Source organism: Artemia franciscana, chromosome 10 (assembly GCF_032884065.1).
Source record: "Artemia franciscana chromosome 10, ASM3288406v1, whole genome shotgun sequence".
NCBI lineage: Eukaryota > Metazoa > Arthropoda > Branchiopoda > Anostraca > Artemiidae > Artemia > Artemia franciscana.
Window position 1 is genome coordinate 19,321,328 of NC_088872.1, and position 20,589 is coordinate 19,341,916.

Below are 20,589 nucleotides of genomic sequence, written 5' to 3' on the forward strand. Positions count from 1 at the left end.
GATTTTTCTAGCTCCCTCTCTTTCCTCTCCCCCAAATCAAATTTGAAGTCTACTAGCCCACCTCCCTCCACTCTTTGAAAGTTTCATCATGATTCTAGATGTGTCTGAGACATTGCAGATGAATTATTTTGATAACATAGCATCAGAGCGTCTTTTAGTTTACTGTACTATTGAAATGTTAATTAGTTTGAATTTTCTTAGTATCTTATTGTGAAAAATATGGATCAGAGGCAAGGTAGGGTATATTACCCCTGGAAATCCCCCGGAAATTTCTTCCTAGCACCGGAAAGAAATGTAAAAAAGTGAAAAGGATGAAGAAAAGAAGGGATTATGGAATAATCTACCTATAATATTTGCAGATTCCATGATGTAGAACCAAACAGTTCGTGGTAATGAACTCGGGCCAATAGTTAGTCGAGATAATGGAGTTAGTTGGGATGAGCTTCACAAAAGACTGGCAAACTCTTCTTTACAAACTCTACTAACTATTTTTAATTCCCGATTACAACAACTACTAACACGCATGGTGATTGTTTAGTGTCTCTAACTTTCATAAAGTTCATGTGTAGAGTATAAAATATTTATTTATGCATATAATACACTTGGAGCAATAAATGTACATGACGAGGACAGAAACAGAATCAGAACTTACTCTTGTAATCTTAATTGGTAATTTATATTCAGTAAAACTAGGAGACAGACATCAGGACATGTGAAAGGAACTGCCCTATTTGTTTTGTCATTTTTTAGGAATTACTGCAAATTTGAGGAATTAATAGGCAACGATATAGCATTGCCTGTGACTTAAACAGGCGAGTAAAACTTTCAATTTCCCTTTTAATGAACATCCGAAATTATCCTCTTGGAAAATGGAGGGGGAATTTTCTATGGAGGGAATTTTACAGCTGAAAATTTTTCATGGGGAATAGCTTTCTAGGGGAAGTTTTCCGGGGAGGAAACACCTAGACAAAATTTTGGTGTGTCTAAGTTTCATAATTGTAAAGGACTCTCCGATTGCTTATGAAAAGGAACAAGACTGATAGCTTTCTTATGCAGTTTAATTTTCTGATAACATCTTAACACTAGCCCTTTTAAGCATTGCAAACATATTTTCATGAATAATCATTTTGCAAATGAATATGGCAGTGGTGTTGAGTTGTTTTTAAAGTTCAATGGATCCTAAATTCTCATAGTTTCACTGTAATGGAGTGGACGCTTAGTGTTTTAGAAAGATATGTCTTTGGGTATTTTCTGTAACCTTACAGAAAATTAGCTGCGAACTTGACTTAAAGGTAATTTTGAGTCAGTTCTGTCTTTTTTTCTCTCTTTTAGCAAGGGGAAAGTTCAGAATTTATTTAAGAAATAGTTAAGCCTTATATGCTTACAAGTTGCACCTTCATCCCAATTTTTTAATTTATCCCTGTTCTTTGAAAAAATATTTTTTTAAAAACAGTTAAAAAAAAATCCACTAAACACTCCTTATTGCGATGAGAAAAGAATAAAGGGATTCACCGCATTTTTGCTGACCCTTTATCAGTTCATATTCCATCTCTTGGGACTATATCGAATCTGATTTGATGGGCTTATTATTAAAGTAACACAAGTTCTTTTCGTCGAAAAAAGACTTAGAGTCCATGTTTTTTTTTTTAGAACACCCCCTCCATTCGCCAATTCGACCCATTTCATTCCTAATTTCGCTGGTTTTTAACTGTCTCATAAAGATGAGGATTGTATCTGTATTTTAATAGTTTTTAGGGATTTAATAATTTTGATATAGCTTATTACTACGTAATTTACGTAATTGTGATTAAATCGATAAATAAAAGGAATTAGGGATACTTTTGTCAATTAGCCTATTTTGCTTTGTTAAAAAATAATTGAAAAATCCATGACATTTTGGAAAAAAGGTCCTTTTTGCAAAAAAAGGCTTTTTGCAAAAAATGTTCACCGGTCCTAATTTTACAGGAGAGCAAAATGGAAATAAAAACACACAATGAGATAATCTTTCTCACAAATCGGAATTTAAGAAACTTCAAACTTTAAAGACTGATTCGTACATAAATTTTCGCTCAGAATTCAGTGGAAATGTCGAAATTCCCGAATTGTTCGTTTTTCGAAGATAAGGGGACGTGCCCTCTTTTGTTACCCCCTTTTGGAACAATTTATAGGTCTGTCAGAATTAAAGATCAGAGAAGGCCTCAACCGAATCCGTTGATTTTTGAATTTGGTTAGCTTGATGGAAGTGATGAAAGACCAGTCAATGAATCTCTTCGAGCTTTTTCGAACTATATGATGAACTGATTTTCGAAAAATAGTAGACTTTTGCCCTTTTTGCAAAACCCCACGAAAATATAAACATAAAAAAATAATAATAAACGTTAGAAGCTTTGAACATATACGTAAGTAAAAAAAAAATAAAACTTATACATTCACCATATTTACAACCAGGATAGAAATTAGGCACGCATAAACATTTTATCTCTGGTGTCTATTTTTTGGGTTTATCGAGCACTTTTATATACTGGATTAACAACATCCCCTAATTTGTTTACATTCCATTTCATGTAAATTTTCTTGCGTTTAGTAGTTTTTCTTTATGCTATTGGCTTCATATTCGTTCTTTTTTTCAACTAGTGATATATCACTGCTTACATCTACTGAAATCATCTTGACATTCAGGAGAAGCTGTTGTAGCCATCAGAGCTGTACTCGACCTCTGATCAAAGCTGAAGAGAATATGTGAGAGATTTTATTTTATCTACTTGAAGTCTCGTGATAGTAATTCCTAAAAAAAAATCTAGTAAAGAATTCCTAAAAAAATCTTTTCATATAACTTGTGATAGTAAAAATAGAATTTTAAGACAATCTCTCACATTTAAAGACTTTCAACAACTTTTATTACAAATAGTATGTACATCCCGTATTTACAACAATATTCCAAAAGTGGCTGATAGAAATTGAAAAAGTTGTCACTTATGTCTTTTGAAGGAATTAATATAAAATACTACAAGACAGAGGATTGTAAATAAAACTGTCTGGCATGGATTTTGACAGGGCGCCGTCCCTCTCTGCATTGCTGCCGGCTCTTCTTCTGCAATAAAAAGACACTTTAGAACGAATTAAACTTTGAAATATATCTCAAAAGATACCACTTTTCACAGAAAATGTTCTCAATAAGGAAACTATAAGCTAATGAAAGTCTTACCAAGCGGCTATTTTTGGAAGAATATGCCTTTGAGAATTACAGTTTTTTTGAACCTGAGTGGAATCAATAGAGGTACCAAAATTTTAGGGGGATCGTTGCGATATATTCTCGTTCTAAATTATCTTAACGTACATACTGATATTGAAAATTGCATGTCTTTACTTCTATCCATCATTTAGTAGTTCAGTTCTGTAAAATTATCCTCAAAGCCACATCTATAATAATACCATCAAATGTCATAAAACAAATTCTTGCCTCCTATTTCCACTACTATTAAATCTATCAATAACACTTTCTGCAATTATGACAATATCAAGGTGAACCTTAGAAAGGGCAAGTCCGGTTCCTCTCTCATTTTATTTCTAACCCAAGTTTTAAGTCTTCTGAAGGTAGAAACGTTTCGCTAAACGGACGCCACAATGACAGGTAGGGTCATGAGGATCTGCAAGAGCGCTGAAATCCTAGGGAAAATATCAGCATCGCAGTTGTGTTTCTGTAAAGTTTCCCTAGGGATTCAGGTGTTCCACATGTGCCTGCATTTCTTTCTATTAGACGAACCCACCGAGCTTTTCATACTGCTGCTTCTCCAGTCAGGGCACATTCATAAACCGATTGGGATCAGAAGTTGATTACTGATCAGTATAGCGATAACAAGGCATGGATCGCATCCGCGGATTGTTGTTTGTTTGTTTACAAAAAAGTTATTGACAAGAAAATACTGAGCTTAAAGGTGTCCAGTGTTTCCACACAAAATAAGCTTTCTAAATTGAAAATAATCGTGCCCAACAGGGGAATAAAGACTGACGGTCTATAATATTCCTCATTTGAATTGAATGGCACACTAATCCGATTCGTTTGCTTTTTCGCTATCCTTGGGACTGTTATTCCGAGACCTGGCTCGGTTGTTACTTTCGTTACCTCGTCTCATCCACGATTTTACGGAGCTCTACCACGAACCGCATTAAAGAATCGTGACTTTTAATCCAGCGCGTTTCCCACATACGATATATTTGTGCTATCATTACTTAATTAAGTCATAATTGTGCTTTGCATAAGTACCAACGAAGCAAATATTTCTGTTATTATTCCAATGGAGTTTCTAACACTCTGGACAAAAGCAGGGCAGTCTTTGCTAATTTTTTGAACTTCTTTTACAGCACCACAATTTTCCGAAATCATCACAGTACATCCATCATTACCTATGCCCACATATTTTCCGAGTCTAGCTCAAGAGATCGAAAATTCACGTTTCCAAGTATTTACATTTCCAAGTATTTCCCCTTTAATAATTGGTTCGAAGCACATGTTTCATGTAGAAACATGTTCGAAATATGTTTCATGTAGATCTAAAAAAAATCAATAAATCCTCACGCCTTGTGCAATTCTAATTGTAGCAAAAGACAATACTTAGTTGTGACTTGAGTGACACTGTTATTTCATAAACAGCCACACTCTAGGACTTGACAGAATGAACCCGTGCAAGAATTCCCTTAAGAATCTCTGTGGCACAATATTGAATTAATCTATTTTGTGTTGTTTTGCTTATATAAGCAACATTTGCCCCCGAGTTTTCCAAATGTTGTTTTAAAGTGATGTCACCATTATTTACACGCTATATTAAGTTCCCTTTGTTTTTCAATGCCAATAATTGCCTCCGTCTTCTCTGCCAATAATTGATGGTTTCAGGGTCATTATATTTCAGAAGAAGATGTTTACCTGCGTCAAATGAATCATCGTGATATGATTATTTTCATGAGATACCAAGTCGCCATTTTTTCCAGTTAGCTTATCAAAAGTCACAATGGGCTTCTTTACCAAATTTTGCAATTGATTGGAGCCTCCAACCTCTCGGACGTTAAACAAAACACAATATTTACAGAAGAAGCCCATCAAGAATGAGTCCAAGTGAGTACGATTGAAAAATCTCCTTTCGTACCTGTCCTGCTTTTTGTAAATTAAATAGGGGAAGCTTTAGTTAGATGGCGGGATTTAAGGGTTCTGAAGCAATCGATATCGCGTGAGATCATCCAGTTTCGCAACTCTATTCATCTGATATTATTTTCACAGAAAATGCTTAGTTTTTTTCGGTGTTTGTGTTAGGCTTGAGGCTACACACCTCGATTGATACAAACAGATCATTCACCATTCATCACAGTATTGGAATCACAACCAATTCTGAAATTCTCCTAATTTTTATCTTCAGTTGGACATAGATTTTCAACTTGCCTAGTTTTTGAAATCAAGAATCTATATATAATTGACTGTTATCTTCGCTTCGACATCATAACTGGTGATTAATATTATCCAAAAATTTTATACTGTTCAAACCCTTCTAGAGTGGCGACTAACCCTTCTAGAGTGGCGCAACTATTGCGGTCATTTCAAGAAATTTGTTTTATTATTGAAAAATAAACACGTTTTAACAGGCAGACTTTCTGAGGCTTCAACTGTTTACGTAATAACAGCTTACAAAACGCCTTGTAGGCTTTGGTGACACCAAAGACACTGCAAAACAGTCTAGACGTATTGCAGGCAGATCAAGTGTCGTCAAATCCTTTTCAAACATGCACTGATCCAGATAATGATCTCGCAATCATGTCACAGAAATCTAATGGTAGAGCTTTTTGCTCGCGCCAAGAGGGTAAGAGATGCTTCCCTGGATCCGCTACAGTGTGGAAACTCTCGGCGGTAGTTGAAGATAAAATCAGAACTCAGAGATTCTGAACTTAGCTGCAGTTGAACTAGTGAACCAGTTAAATCACATTTGTTTCAAGATACACGAAAAAGAGTTAAATTTTTATTTTCCGTACCGTTCCCTTGTGTTTCTTTTATAGTAGAGTTATGGAAATGGAATTTGATTTTAGACACTGTTTTTTCTTTGCTCCTGTGTCAAGTTATCACCCAAATAATCATTTTGTTTTATCACCCTTTGCAGGTAGATGGGCGGTGGGATGCTACTGAATTAAATTGACCTAATACTCCTGCCAACATGCTTCCGGCGTCGAGAGTGATGCTACATGGCGCCTCCATTTAGACTGGTTTCTTGCAAGGATGTGGACATTCTCCTGAATATTTGTCATGACTAAGAAGGCACGTGCCGTGTCCTTCCATCTGGCTGGGGACAACCTCTTGGACGTATCCCGCCACGCAGCACGGGATCAAAGCCAAAATTCGTTCGTGCGAGTTTCAGATGGCATGCGAAGGAGATGTCCGTACCAACGTAGTGTTTGCTGGGCGAGTTGGACTGAAAAGGGCGTTTGAGCAGTTAACGTCAGGAGGTTCTCGTTGCTAACAATATCGTGCCAGCGTAGTCCTTCTATGCGGCGAAGATGTTTCGTTTGGGCTATATTTACGGTGCTAAGCACAGACTGAGTGGCTGGCCAGGTTTTGGCTCCGTAAAGAAGCACGGATCCTACCTGAGTATTGTATATGCGCATCTTAGTCCTAAGGCTGATGAAAGGTTCCCTCCAGAGGTCACTTAGTCTTCCCACCACTCCCAAATTTGGGTTCATACATGAAACCTGGCTTAATGATAGCCAAATTTGGTCAATGAAGAATAATTGGAGTGTTAACTAACAGGCTTTCTCATCCTAAATAGAATAGCATAAGAAAGAGAGCGAGCAACAAAGACACAATAGAACTCTAACACCTGAATGACAACTAAGAATAATTGATGGATTATCGACATTTACGCCGGTAAATGATAAAAGACTTGTTAGTGAAAGGGTTTGACAAGGCAAGGTATTTAATTCTGAAAATCAATAAACAGATAATATATCAATTACTGGACCTTGTTTAGTTTTCTACGATGTTCCCCAAACATGATAGTCGTAGATGTTGGATAAAACATAGCACACGGTTCTGTATTCACGTCTTGAAGGGAAGTAATATGGTCGTATACAATGGCGATGGATATTTGATTGGAACACAAACTCCCTTCAAAAGGTTGTTCCAATTTCTGAATTGATTTAAAAGATAAAAACAGCCCAGTACTTACCTCTCTCTCCCCCTAAAGACACAGATGGTGAAGTAAGGCTGTTAAGTTCAGGTCTTATTCTTTCTCAAGACTGTTAGATTAAGTATACTTATATATGTCCTTCTCATAGCCACACTCCTCCTCCTCGTCAAAAAAAAAGTCCTGAGAACAGCACTTGGAGGTATTGAATTTAACACATTTGTTGAGCAAGATCAGAGCTACTTTCAAGATTTTACATGCATTATTGATTTTACAGCTTAAGCATCAAGCGGGATCTCTAAAACCACCAATATTTAGCCCCTTTTTTTCGTTTTTTCAAGAAATACTGTAACTGACTGAATGTGCTAAAAAGGCTTGACAACCTGTAATATTTTATCCTATAATGCTAGTTCGTATTACTATTTCTTTTTCTCTTAGATGTATATAAACAGTCTTCCTTTTCTCGTTCTCTCTTTTTTTTTTTTTTTTTTTTTTTTTTTCTTTTTTTTTTTTTTTCTTTTTTTTTTTTTGCTGTTGCATTGGTGATTTCTCTTTTCACGATATATATATATATATATATATATATATATATATATATATATATATATATATATATATATATATATATATATACATCATGTAAAGAGAAATCACCAATGCAACAGCACAAACACACAAAAAAAAAGAGAGAGACAGAATGAGAAAAGGAAGACTGTTTTCCTAAATTAGTGATTAATATAGATCAGCACTTGAATGAGGCCTTAACCCTACTCATCCATACAATCACATAGGTCAAACAGCATAGCCATACAAAATCAACCATAAAGAATAATCCATGGACAGGCAGTCATGTCGTCAAAAAGTATAAGTCGTCATTTACCAAACAATAGAAAAAATAATATAGACAAATAATTCAGAGGCAACACCCAACACAAGGGCTCATCAGGAGAATACACTGGCCTATATAGGGTTTCGCCACTTTAAATTCTCTACCCAGCACAGTGTTGTGGCTACCACAGAATATCCAAGGCATCCCCGTGTCAGGTATCACCCCCAAAATACATGCCTATGAAAGAAGAAAAAACTTAAACAATGTTTTTATTGCTGTAAATTAACACAAAATCACAATTTAGAGTTCAAATTCAGCATTCAAATCAATAGCTGTCATATATTCACTTTGCTCCATAAGCATAAATAATTGCAATTGTAAAACTCAGCGCTCATCAAAACTCGATAAATAGAACTATTGATTCCATACATTAATCATTCTACAAAACTTCTGAATACAATGTTCTGGAACTTTATTTTCCCAGCATTCCCCATTCAAGTTTATATTTCTTATTGAAAGTAAATATTTATAATTCACGAAGACTATTAATCCTTCACACTCATTATCATACATTAATGAGAGCAATTTGTTTTAAGGACACTGAAAGATTTAATTTTGCATCAAACCTAGAATTGCAATTGTAAACAACTTTTGAACATTGGATTATTATAATTCCATCACTGAAACCTAAAATTTACTGAAGCTGCGACCAGAGTATTAACATTTGTCCTCGAGTAACTCCGGTTATCTTACAGAAGAGAATATCTCTCTTGTTTTTAAAATTCATGACAAATCTGACGGCTCAATCAGTCAGGTGCGGAAAGTTTTAGTCTGGTGGACAGAAGTTCAAATAAACAGAATCAAGTCGTGGAAAAACTAAACAGAAAGTATAAGAAACAGTTATACTTTGTCTTACAAACAAACCACTCCATGGCTTTTTTACTCTATTGGCTCGCTTTGTTGGAGGGAGGCTAAAGTATCCTTACGTACATGTCTAGGCTCCTTATGTAGACGTCTCAAGCTCTAAAAGTTGAATTTCAACTGATTAAACACAAACAACAGACGCAATTGTGATGGTCTACTTTTAAATCGTGTAGGTAATTGAACGGAAAGAAGTTACCATACTTTTTGGCTCATGGACTCTTTTTAATAATAGGAGTATCTTTTATTCCCCATGCAATACCTTTTATAAGTGCATAGGTCTAGGAATACTGTTTAAGGGAAAGACTTCAAAAATAACTCATAAAAATATATATGAAAAGAATGGACAAGGGCAAGAAGGGATTTTGCCGAGGGGGAGGTGTCCTGTTCTTAGTTGCACCGCCAGGAATAACGTCGAAATGCTGTTGCTCCTAAGATATCCTAATTTTTAACCAGTTCTGATAATGTATTCTGTGAAACAGTTCTGAATGGCATTTGATCGCGGGAAGAAACCTTTTTTTACAAATGTGGCACAATTTTACAAATGTTTTACAAATGTGATAATACAGTAGTGTTGCACGTAAGAATCGGATTCAATTTTCTTAAAGATGGTTTTAGGTCTTTCTTTAAAGGCTTCAGTTTCACCAAGTGTACTACCATCCCTTTCTAAAATACTAGTGGTAGCGCCTGATGTTTTTGTGGCGAATTCCTTGACTTTTTTGTACATTATGTGACTATTTCCTGGTTTAAAATCATTTTCGCAAGACTCGCATTTCTCTCGTACATAATTTATGACGACTACTAGTACCTTTTTTATATTGTTCATTAAATCTTCTTGTATATACATGTCCCTACTTTCGGGGTACTGCTAGTTTTAGACCTACCGTTTTTGGTCACAGTGGTCAAAAATTTCATCTATGATCCAAGGCTTTTCAATTTTAGATTTATAACCAAGTTTCTTCTATGTATGATTCTTCTACGCATCTATACTTGTTGAAATTCTATTTCTTAGAGTTTTGGTTTCTATTGGGCTGAATCACTCTTTACCTACAGTTCTTTACAACAAACTCATAATTACAACAAACAAACAAACAAACACATAATTGTTTTACAACAAACAAACACATAATTGTGTATATATATATATATATATATATATATATATATATATATATATATATATATATATATATATATATATATATATATATATATATATATATATATTATTTTAGTTGAATTCAAAACCCATTTCTTCAACGGGGTAGGGAATATATCTTCTTTGAAACTGTCCTAGCCTGGAATTTTATCTGACTTGTAAAGTTATCTAAAAAATGGAGGAAATCAGTTCTTAGTTAGCAGGTTTCAAACATGTTAAAAATTGGCTTTTATGGATATTCTAGTTTTTTGTGACTTCTAACACTGTAAATAATTGAAATCTCGTAAGATCAGTTGATGTAAAAAACTTAACCAATGTTTTATTGTTGTAAATTAACAGCCAATCGCAATTTAGAGTTCAAATCCAGCATTCAAATCAATAGCTGTCGTATATTCACTTTGCTCCATAAGCATAAATAAATGCAATTGAAAAACTCAGCGCTCATCAAAACTCGATAAATAGAACTATTGATTCCATACATTAATCATTCTACAAAAGTTTTGAATACAATGTTCTGGAACTTTATTTTCCCAGCATTTCTCATTCAAGTTTATATTTCTTATTGAAAGTCAATATTTATAATTCACGAAGACTGTTAATCCCTCACACTCATTATCATACATTAATGAGAGCAATTTCTTTTAAGGACACTGAGAGATTTAATTTTGCATCAAACCTAGAATTGCAATTATAAACAACATTTGAACATTGAATTATTATAATTCCATCACTGAAACCTAAAACTTACTGAAGCTGCGACCAGAGTATTAACATTTGTCCTCGAGAGTAGCTCCGGTTATCTTACAGAAGAAAATATCTCTCTTGTTTTTAAAATCCATGACAAATCTGATAGTTCAATCAGTCAGGTGCGAAAATTTTTAGTCTGGCGGACAGAAGTTCAAATAAACAGAATCAAGACGTGGACAAACTAAACAGAAAGTATAAGCAACAGTTATACTTTGTCTAACAAACAAACCACTCCATGGCTTTTTTACTCTATTGGCTCGCTTTGTTGGAGGGAGGCTAAAGTATTCCTACGTACATGTCTAGGCTCCTTATGTAGACGTCTCGAGCTCTAAAAGTTGAATTTCAACTGATTAAACACAAACCACAGACGCAATTGTGATGGTCTACTTTTAAATCGTGTAGGTAATTGAACGAAAAGAAGTTACCATACTTTTTTGCTCATGGACTCTTTTTAACAACTGGAGTATCTTTTATTCCCCATGCAATACCTATTATAAATGCATAGGTCTAGGAATACTGTTTAAGGGAAAGACTTCAAAAATAACTCATAAAAATATATATGAAAAGAATGAACATAGGCAAGAACGGATTTTGCCGAGGGGGAGGTGTCCTGTTCTTAGTTACACCGCCAAGAATAACGTTGAAATGCTGTTGCTCCTAAGATATCCTAATTTTTAACCAGTTCTGATAATGTATTCTGTGAAACAGTTCTGAATGGCATTTGATCGCCGGAAGACACTTTTTTTTTACAAATGTGGCACAATTTTACAAATGTTTTACAAATGGGATAGTACAGGAGTGTTGCACGTAAGAATCGGATTCAATTTTCTTAAAAATGGTTTTAGATCTTTCTTTAAAGGCTTCAGTTTCACCAAGTGTACTACCATCCCTTTCTAAAATACTAGTGGTAGCGCCTGATGTTTTTGTGGCGAATTCCTTGACTTTTTTGTACATTATGTGACTATTTCCTGGTTTAAAATCATTTTCGCAAGACTCGCATTTCTCTCGTACATAATTTATGACGGCTACTAGTACCTTTTTTGTACTGTTCATTAAACCTTCTTGTATATACATGTCCCTACTTTCGGCATACTGCTTGTTTTAGACCTACCGTTTTGGTCACAGAGGCCAAAAATTTCATCTGTGATTCAAGGCTTTTCAATTTTAGATTTATAACCAAGTTTCTTCAATATATGATTCTTCTACGCATCTATACTTGTTGAAATTCTATTTCTTAGAGTTTTGGTTTCTATTGGGCTGAATCAAACTTTACCTACAGTTCTTTACAACAAACTCTTTGACTTTGTTTATGCTTTTCAATTTCTGTTCATTTTAGGTCTCATTTATTCATTCACAGCAGTATATTCTATCTTTATGTGTAATGTTATTATTTAATTTGAATTTCTTGTTGTTGTTTTTTTTTTGTTAAGTTTGGACTTAATTATGGTCGTTTCATGTTTCAATAGTGGCCCTTTAGTCTTACTTGATTTTTTTTGTAAAGCTTGCTTAAAGTTAATACTATAAAAGATTATTGCGCAAGGTAAATACAACTATAGCGTAAATAGCGTAGATTATTGCGTAAATACAACTATAAATTGTGTATCTGTTTGTTTAGAATCTGAACAGATTCTGGAAAATACAGATAAATGAGAGAATCTAATGGCTGAGAAGATTATTTAAAACCAATTTTATTTCCTTGAAAATTAAAGTTGATAATATGAAAATTGTAGCTACCGTTTTTATTGTGCCATGTATATGGCACCTTCAATACAGTAGCACTATCCAGAAAAGCTAAAGCAGTCTAGCCTAAACTGATCAACAAGGAAAATCTGGAACGACCTAGTAGCTGAAATTGGGAGATGGCCAAAAATTGACAAGCAGTGTAAGACTATTATATGTCTTTTCTTTTCAAGCCTGATTTATCTCTGTTAAACCAATTTTTTGTCCTCCTAAAAAACTTCACACTTCTTGCCGTGTCCCATTCTGCAGTAAGCAATCCAATTCTAGTAAAATGACGTGTATGGAATCATTCTTGACAGCAAAACCTCTCCCTTATGCATTCTCTTCTCACTCTCAGTTTTAAATTAAGTTTACTATTGGACCAGCGGGACGAAAGTCCCACAATGGAAAATAACTTGTCTCTAACCTCCTTTTTCAATTCTTTTTGCGAGATGCTGTAGCTATTGGCTTTCTGAGCTAAAGAAAAAATGCAGTTGCATAGGAAAGCAATGTTATCGAAACCTTTTAAGGAATAAATTCCTGAACTGCCACTTGAGTAGCAAATTTTTATATCAAAATAAATAAGCAAATGATTCACAACAGTATCTCATTTATCAGTCCGAATCATCCTGTGTAAAGCTCTTTAAAATGACATGTAACCAAGATTAGGTAACCCAGCTTAATTCAAGTTTAGAACGTAACTAAGACAACTTGACTTAGATGAGACCGCGAAAGTCAATGGAAGATTTTCATCTATTACGGAATCACTGAGAAAATAGTGGCGACTATTATCCCCATGTATGAGGGAATTAAACACTGCTTGAAGATACCTGAGGTCCAAACTCACTTCTTCCAAATCCCATCGGGAGTAAAACAGGAATGTGTTTTGTAACTGTTTTTTTTTTTTTGCAGTGGTTAATTTCCTCTTGCGGAACACAGTTACTTTAGACCTAAGACTAAGCACCGATGTTTAAGCTCAACTTTCCAAATCTTGCTGACGGCATATCAGTGTTTCAGTGAAGCTATAAACTAGTTCAAGAACTACTGGATGAAGTTACAATAAAACCCAAATATCTTGGCCTGCTGATGAAAGCAGAGACAACCAAAAGCACTGTAACTAGTGGTTCTCCACTATCCATCTGATTTGGCGACCAAAATATTGCACAAATTGTCGAGTTCAAATAAACAGGGAGTATCATCGAGAAAAGTGGCTCGAAACTGAAAGAAGGGCTCGTCAAAATTGAAAAGCTATGTCTTTTCAGCAACAATACTATGCTACATCTATTTTACGCCATAGAGATATCATACCTGAATCAAGAACAAGAGGCTTGTTGTCTTTTGAAAATCCATAATTCCTGAGAAACCATTCACTAATCATTGAAAATGAAAATCCTATCTATTCTTAAAAAGAGACATAAACCTCTAGTGACTGACACCATCAGAGTTAGACGGTGGAGATATTTGGAACATCTCCTCTGAATGTTTCACCATAGAGTCCCAAAAGCTGAACTATGTTGGTAACCATGGAGAGTAATAGCCAGAAGAAGACTTAAAATTACACTGTCCCAGACTTGCCAGAGTGATTGACACAACCTGTGCCCCTACATTTAACCAGAATCAAAGGATCTCTGTGTATCAACAGAACCGAGGAATTACTGCTGCCTCTTCCTTGATGCCCTGGATGCCTATGGAGGTTGAGGCGTTCCTAAGATAAGGTGAGCTTCTGGATATTCAAAATTAGCAAAAGTCCTTAACCCTGTTATTATGGAGTTTAAATATTAATTTATTTTGTCCTTTATTGTAATATCGAAATTTAAACAATGACAAGTCAAACAACTACCATGACTAGGCTCCATAGCTAACTAAGGTGGCCCAAAATTTTTTTTTATACTTTACACCACAAATTCACAGAGGTACACTTATACGCAATTTTAGACTTTACAATTTTATTCACGAATAAGTGTATAGGAATGGTTTTTGAAGTGTAGAGATGGGCTTCTCTCAAGTATTTTCGAGAAATCTTATGACAATACTTCTGTGAATTTTATATATTTATCTCTTTTTTGTATTGGTAGGTTATAAATTAGCATGATTTTTTTCATACAATTTTATTTGCTTTTATCATGAATTTTTTGCTTCTATGTAACTTTTTCAAGCAGATACCCTTAAAAATTCTCATTTTCACGTGTTTGACTCCTTAAAATATATTTTATTGAATGGTATTCAATTCGATCTGTTTTTTTTTTTTTAACAAAAAGCAGAAAAAAAAATCCCCACTATACTCGGTGAAGCTTCTTTTCTTTGTATTTTAAGGTGGTCGTAAGGCAGGTATAAAAACTGGAAAACCATATCAATTCTTCCTATCTTTTCAAAGATACTGGAGCAAGTAGTACATAAATGGCTCTATAGTTTCTTCCAGATAAATAGGGTTTTGAGGCAGACACAGTTTGGGTTTCGTAAGGGCCATTCCACGACGCACGCCTTACAGCACCTGGTTCAAAGTGCTAACTGTATTTTAAACTCAGGTAATATACCTATGTCTATTTTCATTGACATCAGAAGAACTTTTGACACGGTTTACTGCTAAGTATTGCTTCATCGAATGAGAAGTCTTGGCACAGATAGAGTTTGTCTAAGATGGTTTGAGAGCTGTCTGTACGGTAGGTCCCTTAAAGTTGTTTAAATGATGTAGTCTCGTCGTATTTTCATGAGAAGTGTGGTGTACCTTTGGGCTCTGTGCTGGGCCCTTTAGTTTATCTAGTGTACACGGACATGATGCGCTTTTATCTGCAAGATGTATGTATTCCTTCTTTTGCGGATGACACTGCGCTAAAAGTATATGCAAAATCAGTCGATGATTTAATACTAAAAGCTAATAATGCCCCCAAAGAATGCAGGTGTTTACGAGTTTAAGTTTGCCGGGCGCAAATGTGAATAAGACGTTTTTACTGACATTCTGTTGACTTGGTGATTCTGTTGATGTAAGCAGTAAACTTCTATTGTGTGAAAAGCCTGTTGTACAAGTTAAATCACTATGATACCTTTGCTCCCATATTGATTCTAATCTTTAGTAAAAGCATCATATCGATATTATTTCCGCCAAATTGCACGTGGAGCTGATATTCTCAGAAGACTGAAGCATATTGCCGGATGTACTCTTTGCACGATTTATTATGCAATAATAAAGCAGCAAGAATAATTGGGAAGTACGTACAAAATGTTAAAGACGCCAGAGCATACTATCAAGTGGCGATGTCTGTGGTTAAGATGTGCATAATCTATTCCCGGAAACTTTTAATGAGTTTTACTGTTTCAGAAGTTTTGTTCATGAATATTATACAAGAAGATGTGATAAGCACCTTCACACCTCCCACAGTTAAGAAAAAAAATTAAAAGAGTGTTTATTCGGGAAAAAGTTGTTTCATTTTTTTCTTCTTTTTTCGGAGGGAGGGGGGGTGGTGGTGGTGGTGATTTGATAGGTTATAGGACTGGAGGGAGGAGCAGGTCGAAGCAGTTGTGGTGGATGGAGTTGTATTTGGATGATGGCTGTTACCCTGGGGGTGTTTGAGAGAAGTTGATTGTCTTTTTTCTTTTTTCATTGTTATTTTAGTTAGTTTAGGATGTTTCTGGGAATATTTATGTAGTTTTCTTATATACTACTATTATTAATTTAAGATGCCTTTAGGAATGTTTACGTAGTTAACCACTACGTGTTACCAAAATTTAATTTTTTCCCTAGCGTAGTGATTTATATCTGTAGTAGTTTATATCTTTGTATACTGTACTATGTAACTAAAAGTCAAGCCAAGTCAAAGTATTTAAGTTCATCAATCGTCGTTCCTTCATCAAAGACAACATTTATACCAAACTTCCACAAACTCATTGCCTAAATTGATTCGAGCTAATTTACCCTTCTCTGTTACCAAACATTATTGGTTAGTGTCTGGTAACACAGTTAGCGTCAAGCGGCTAATAAGACACATACTTATGCAGAATAGATCAAGACGGTTTGTCCCTCTTCCTAGTCCTCTGAGGCATAATTCAATATAACTTTTCATTAGATAAAGCTAATTCATCAGTCATGTAATCAATCTAACTAAGAAGCATTATCCATCTTTAGAAAATAAATGTTGATAACATGTAGAGATTATTTTTTAAAAGAAAAGGGGGCTTTCTCTTTTGTAAGTAAGAAGAACAATATACTTCAAGAGAGAAAGGAAAGTAGTAATGATATCGTAAGCTACTACGCATTGATGTAGCCAAGGGAAAATTTGAGGGGTGTATCTTTTTTTGTTTTTAATGGAGCTGGAAACATGCCCAGCTCCTGCTTCCTTTAGCTGGAAACATGCAGCTTGAACTCCTTCAGTTGTGTTAATTCAAAAGATGGAATGTGAAATTGGTTTCCCAACTGAGATTCATCAATTTATGAGCGTCCTCGAAAACCCTCCGCACTTGAACGACTGGTTCAGTCTAGTGCCTCAGGTTATATTTGTCTAAAATAGGTTACAATGCTGGTGAAAAATAAATACTCTTTTTTTCAAATCATTTAGGACAATGAAAAAAAACTAGACGAAGCTGACATAAACGTTCGAAATTATAGTCTCTTTTGTCCAGTATTTTCGGACTATGAAACTAGATAAATAAAAATTGACTAAAAGATCTTGTAAAAAAAAAAGAGAAACAAAGTTTTGTTGTTTAAAATCAGCATATTAAAAATGAAAAATCTAAAAAAGTTGAATCAAGTGAAAAATGTGAAAAATCAATGAAATGACAATAAAGTATAAGGCTTTTGGGAGGAGGAACTCAAATACTCCAATATATGATTCTTTCATCTCCAAAAACTGTTGGATCGGCACAAGAGTTCTTAACCCTTTTCAAGGCTCACGCCCTTTACAGTTTTAAAATACAGGCTTCCATCCCTTCAGAAAAGGCCCGAATATGAAACTTCTTTTTTGTATCCAAATGGGCACATCCCCCTCTTTTTTAATTGGTTCACTCTTGCAAACAATGTTTCTTCTTCTTTTTTAACCCCAATTCCCTTCTCATCCTCACACTTTTGTTTCTAAATTAAATATAAGCTTCATTTTTACCTTTTTCAATGACTCTTCGAAGTATTTTCTATGTTCTGATTCAGCAATATTTTCAAAATTCCCTTTTCGCATTCCTTTTTTTAAGCAATATAAGCTGGTTTTTATAACACGGTTAGCTTACAACTTCTGTTGTTCTTCATTCTCTTTCTCTCTCCTCTTGTTGTTCTATCCTCCTATTAATGTTTTTTCTTTAGGGGGTAAGAATTGTAGATTTCAATACTACTATTACTGATTATATCTTAGTTTTTTTAAGCCTTTTCGATAGTTTCTCTCCCCTGCATCTGTCTCTCTTCTACTCTCTCTTTGTGATTTTTTATTTCTTTCTCTCTTTTACTCTCTCTTTCTCTTTCATCCAATCTCTCTCGTCCCCTCCCCCTCTCTCTCTCTCGCTCTCTCTCTTTCGCTCTCTGTCAGTCGCTCTCACTCTCTCTCTGTGTTTTACTCGACTCCTCAGCCCACTAAATTTCTACTTTGATGTCTTAATCTTTAATCTAAAAACCTTCATGTCTTAATCGTTTAGTAACAATTTTGATACAATTACTTCACAGTTTTAGTGATTGAATGAACTCCATTCTTTATCTTCCTTAAAAAAAATCAGTTGCTTGTCGTATTATGTACCGCACTAGTCAAGATCATTGTAAGGATTATATTTTCGCAGATCAATCTTCTTTTAAAGTTCTTTTTTTTGCATTGCTAGATGAGATAAAAAAAACTGCAAATTCCGAACGGACAGTGGACTTTTCCCATTTCCCTTTCCATGGACTAATTCCACGATGACAGTGGTCAAGTATAGTGCTGAAGAGTGGCCGCTCCGAAAAACGGAGGAGGATTTGCTTGATATTTCCAGAGAAGCTCCTCATGAATTGTTTTGGGTACTCGGCTGACTGACCACATCTTAAACAGTAAGCTGGATGAAAAATATAGTTCAATCCCCCTTTATAGGGCTATAATGAGAGAGAGAATGAGACGGCTAGGACACATTCGGCGGTTGAGGCATGACATATTTTCAAAATTATTCGTATGGGCCAACCGTCTAGAATCAAACAAAAAGGAGTTTGTTCCCGAATGGCGTGGGAGAAAATCATAGGAAAGGATTCAAGGGAAATAGAAACTTCTTGGGAAGTTGTAATGCGGGAAGTTTTTAGATAGATTCGGATGGAAGAGGAGCATGTGTAGATATATTAGCTTTAGGCGGTTTGGTGCTGCAGTGAGTTGTTAGTAGTAGTAGCAGTGGTAGATTCCACTGGAAGTCAAATGCAATAAATAACGAAGCAATTGCTATTGAAAGTAAAATTAGGCCAATACAGGCACCTCCGAACTTTTTCTCTCTCTCTTCTCTCTTTTTCTCTCTATTTTTCTCTCTCTCTCTACCCTGTCTCTCTCTATATCTATCTTAAGATCAGAGTTATACAAATCAACCTCCTCTCTCCTCTTTTTAACTTGTTAGATGAAATGATGGACAGTGGATTTCCTTGGAAGTCAAATGAAATGAACGACAAAGTGATTCTTATCGAAACTCAAATTAGGCCGCTACATTACGTATTCCACTGTTACTGATATTGCACACAAATTACATTTTGATTTTAGTATTACACTCCATTTGATTGCACCCCAACGGTATTTCCTACCGTTGGGGTGCAGCTTTTGCTGCAACCTAGTACAAAATTCACATAGTTACTATTAGTAATTACTAAACAAGTAATCAATTAGGGATCAAACACCCTTTGCATTAAAAGAGTTATGTATGGAAATTTTGTCTTCGTTCTGATGCAATAGAACAACATTTTGGAAGCTTGTGGGAAAATTGCATGATGTGTATACTTTTGGATTATAGACCAGCTATTAAGAAGATTTCCGGGTGCTGAGTCTCCCCGAGATCAAGCGTGAAACCTTCCAAAATGAAATCTTTTTAGTTCAGTTGAACAGTTTTTTTTTTTACTTTTGACTACCTTTGCTATTGGTTTGAGTCTTTTTTTCCACCTGAAGGGCGAAACGCTTATTAAACTTACCAGCTATAACATGAACTATAGTGCTGGCCCCTTCGGCCCCTGGAGGACTGCAAGCATACTGTCCCGAATGGAATGGCTTGGACTTTCGAACAATAAGATGGCTTACTGCTTCTTTCGATATTGGATTATGTACTGGGTCGTCAACTATGCGAATCCGACTAGCTCCATGATGTCTTTCCCTGTGCTGGCGCGACTGATAAATAACTTGGTGTAAATGCGAAGGATCAGCTCCAGCTTGCTGGCGCTCCCAATTTACCACCTGAAACGGTTGACCTTATGAAAACTTCACGTAGTTTTTTATAATTAACATATATTAAAGTTAAACGTGAGTTCTTATTCGTCAATTATGTGAATCTGACTTCTTCCATGAGATCTCTCCTGTAAGGGTGTGGTATTTTGGAAATGAGATAATTCAAAAGATAGTTCAAATGAGAAGGATCAGCCCATATATGCTTACACTTACAACCTAAGTTATGCATCTTTGTTTTTTTTTTCCTTTACACCTTACTCAATAGAAAGAACACCTTATCTTCCAAAGGAAATGATTAGAAAAATCAAAACTTAATGAAGTGAACAAAGATTATTTTATAAAAGAGGGCAACTGCAACCCCCAAACTCTCCATTTCCTTACGCAGAAGTTAGACAAGATATTTACTCAAAGGATCTAATGACCAATATATACAGCTAGTTGGTACTAGCAAGGATCTTGGAAAAGTTTTCACCAGAGAATTTTGCCAAATAAAAGTGAAACTAAACCAAGGGCGAGCAGAAATAAAATCGTATAGTAATCAAAACATAAAAAGAACAGAAATAAAGGAACAAATGAGATACTAAACGTAGAAAAATTATAGTGAACGATCAAGTCAAATTCAAACAAACAGAAATTTCCGCAAACAGGACTAAAGGCAATGCTCCGCTCCCTAAGCCTTCTATTAGCCAGACTATAAGCTAAACA

The 20,589-nt window shown here is 35.1% G+C and overlaps 1 protein-coding gene across 3 annotated transcripts in view; it reads right to left on the minus strand.

Moving 5' to 3' along the window:
• Positions 1–2,868: 2,868 nt before the first annotated feature.
• LOC136031879 (zwei Ig domain protein zig-8-like) overlaps positions 2,869–20,589 on the minus strand; it is a 189,786-nt gene continuing 172,065 nt past the window's right edge. For all 3 annotated transcript variants that reach the window (XM_065711822.1, XM_065711820.1, XM_065711821.1), the window contains exons 6-7: positions 19,635–19,893; positions 2,869–3,091 (exon numbers count right to left, since the gene is read on the minus strand). In XM_065711822.1, the coding sequence (XP_065567894.1) occupies positions 2,970–3,091; positions 19,635–19,893 (381 nt within the window). In that variant the 3' untranslated portion in view covers positions 2,869–2,969. The remainder of the gene's footprint in view (positions 3,092–19,634; positions 19,894–20,589) is intronic.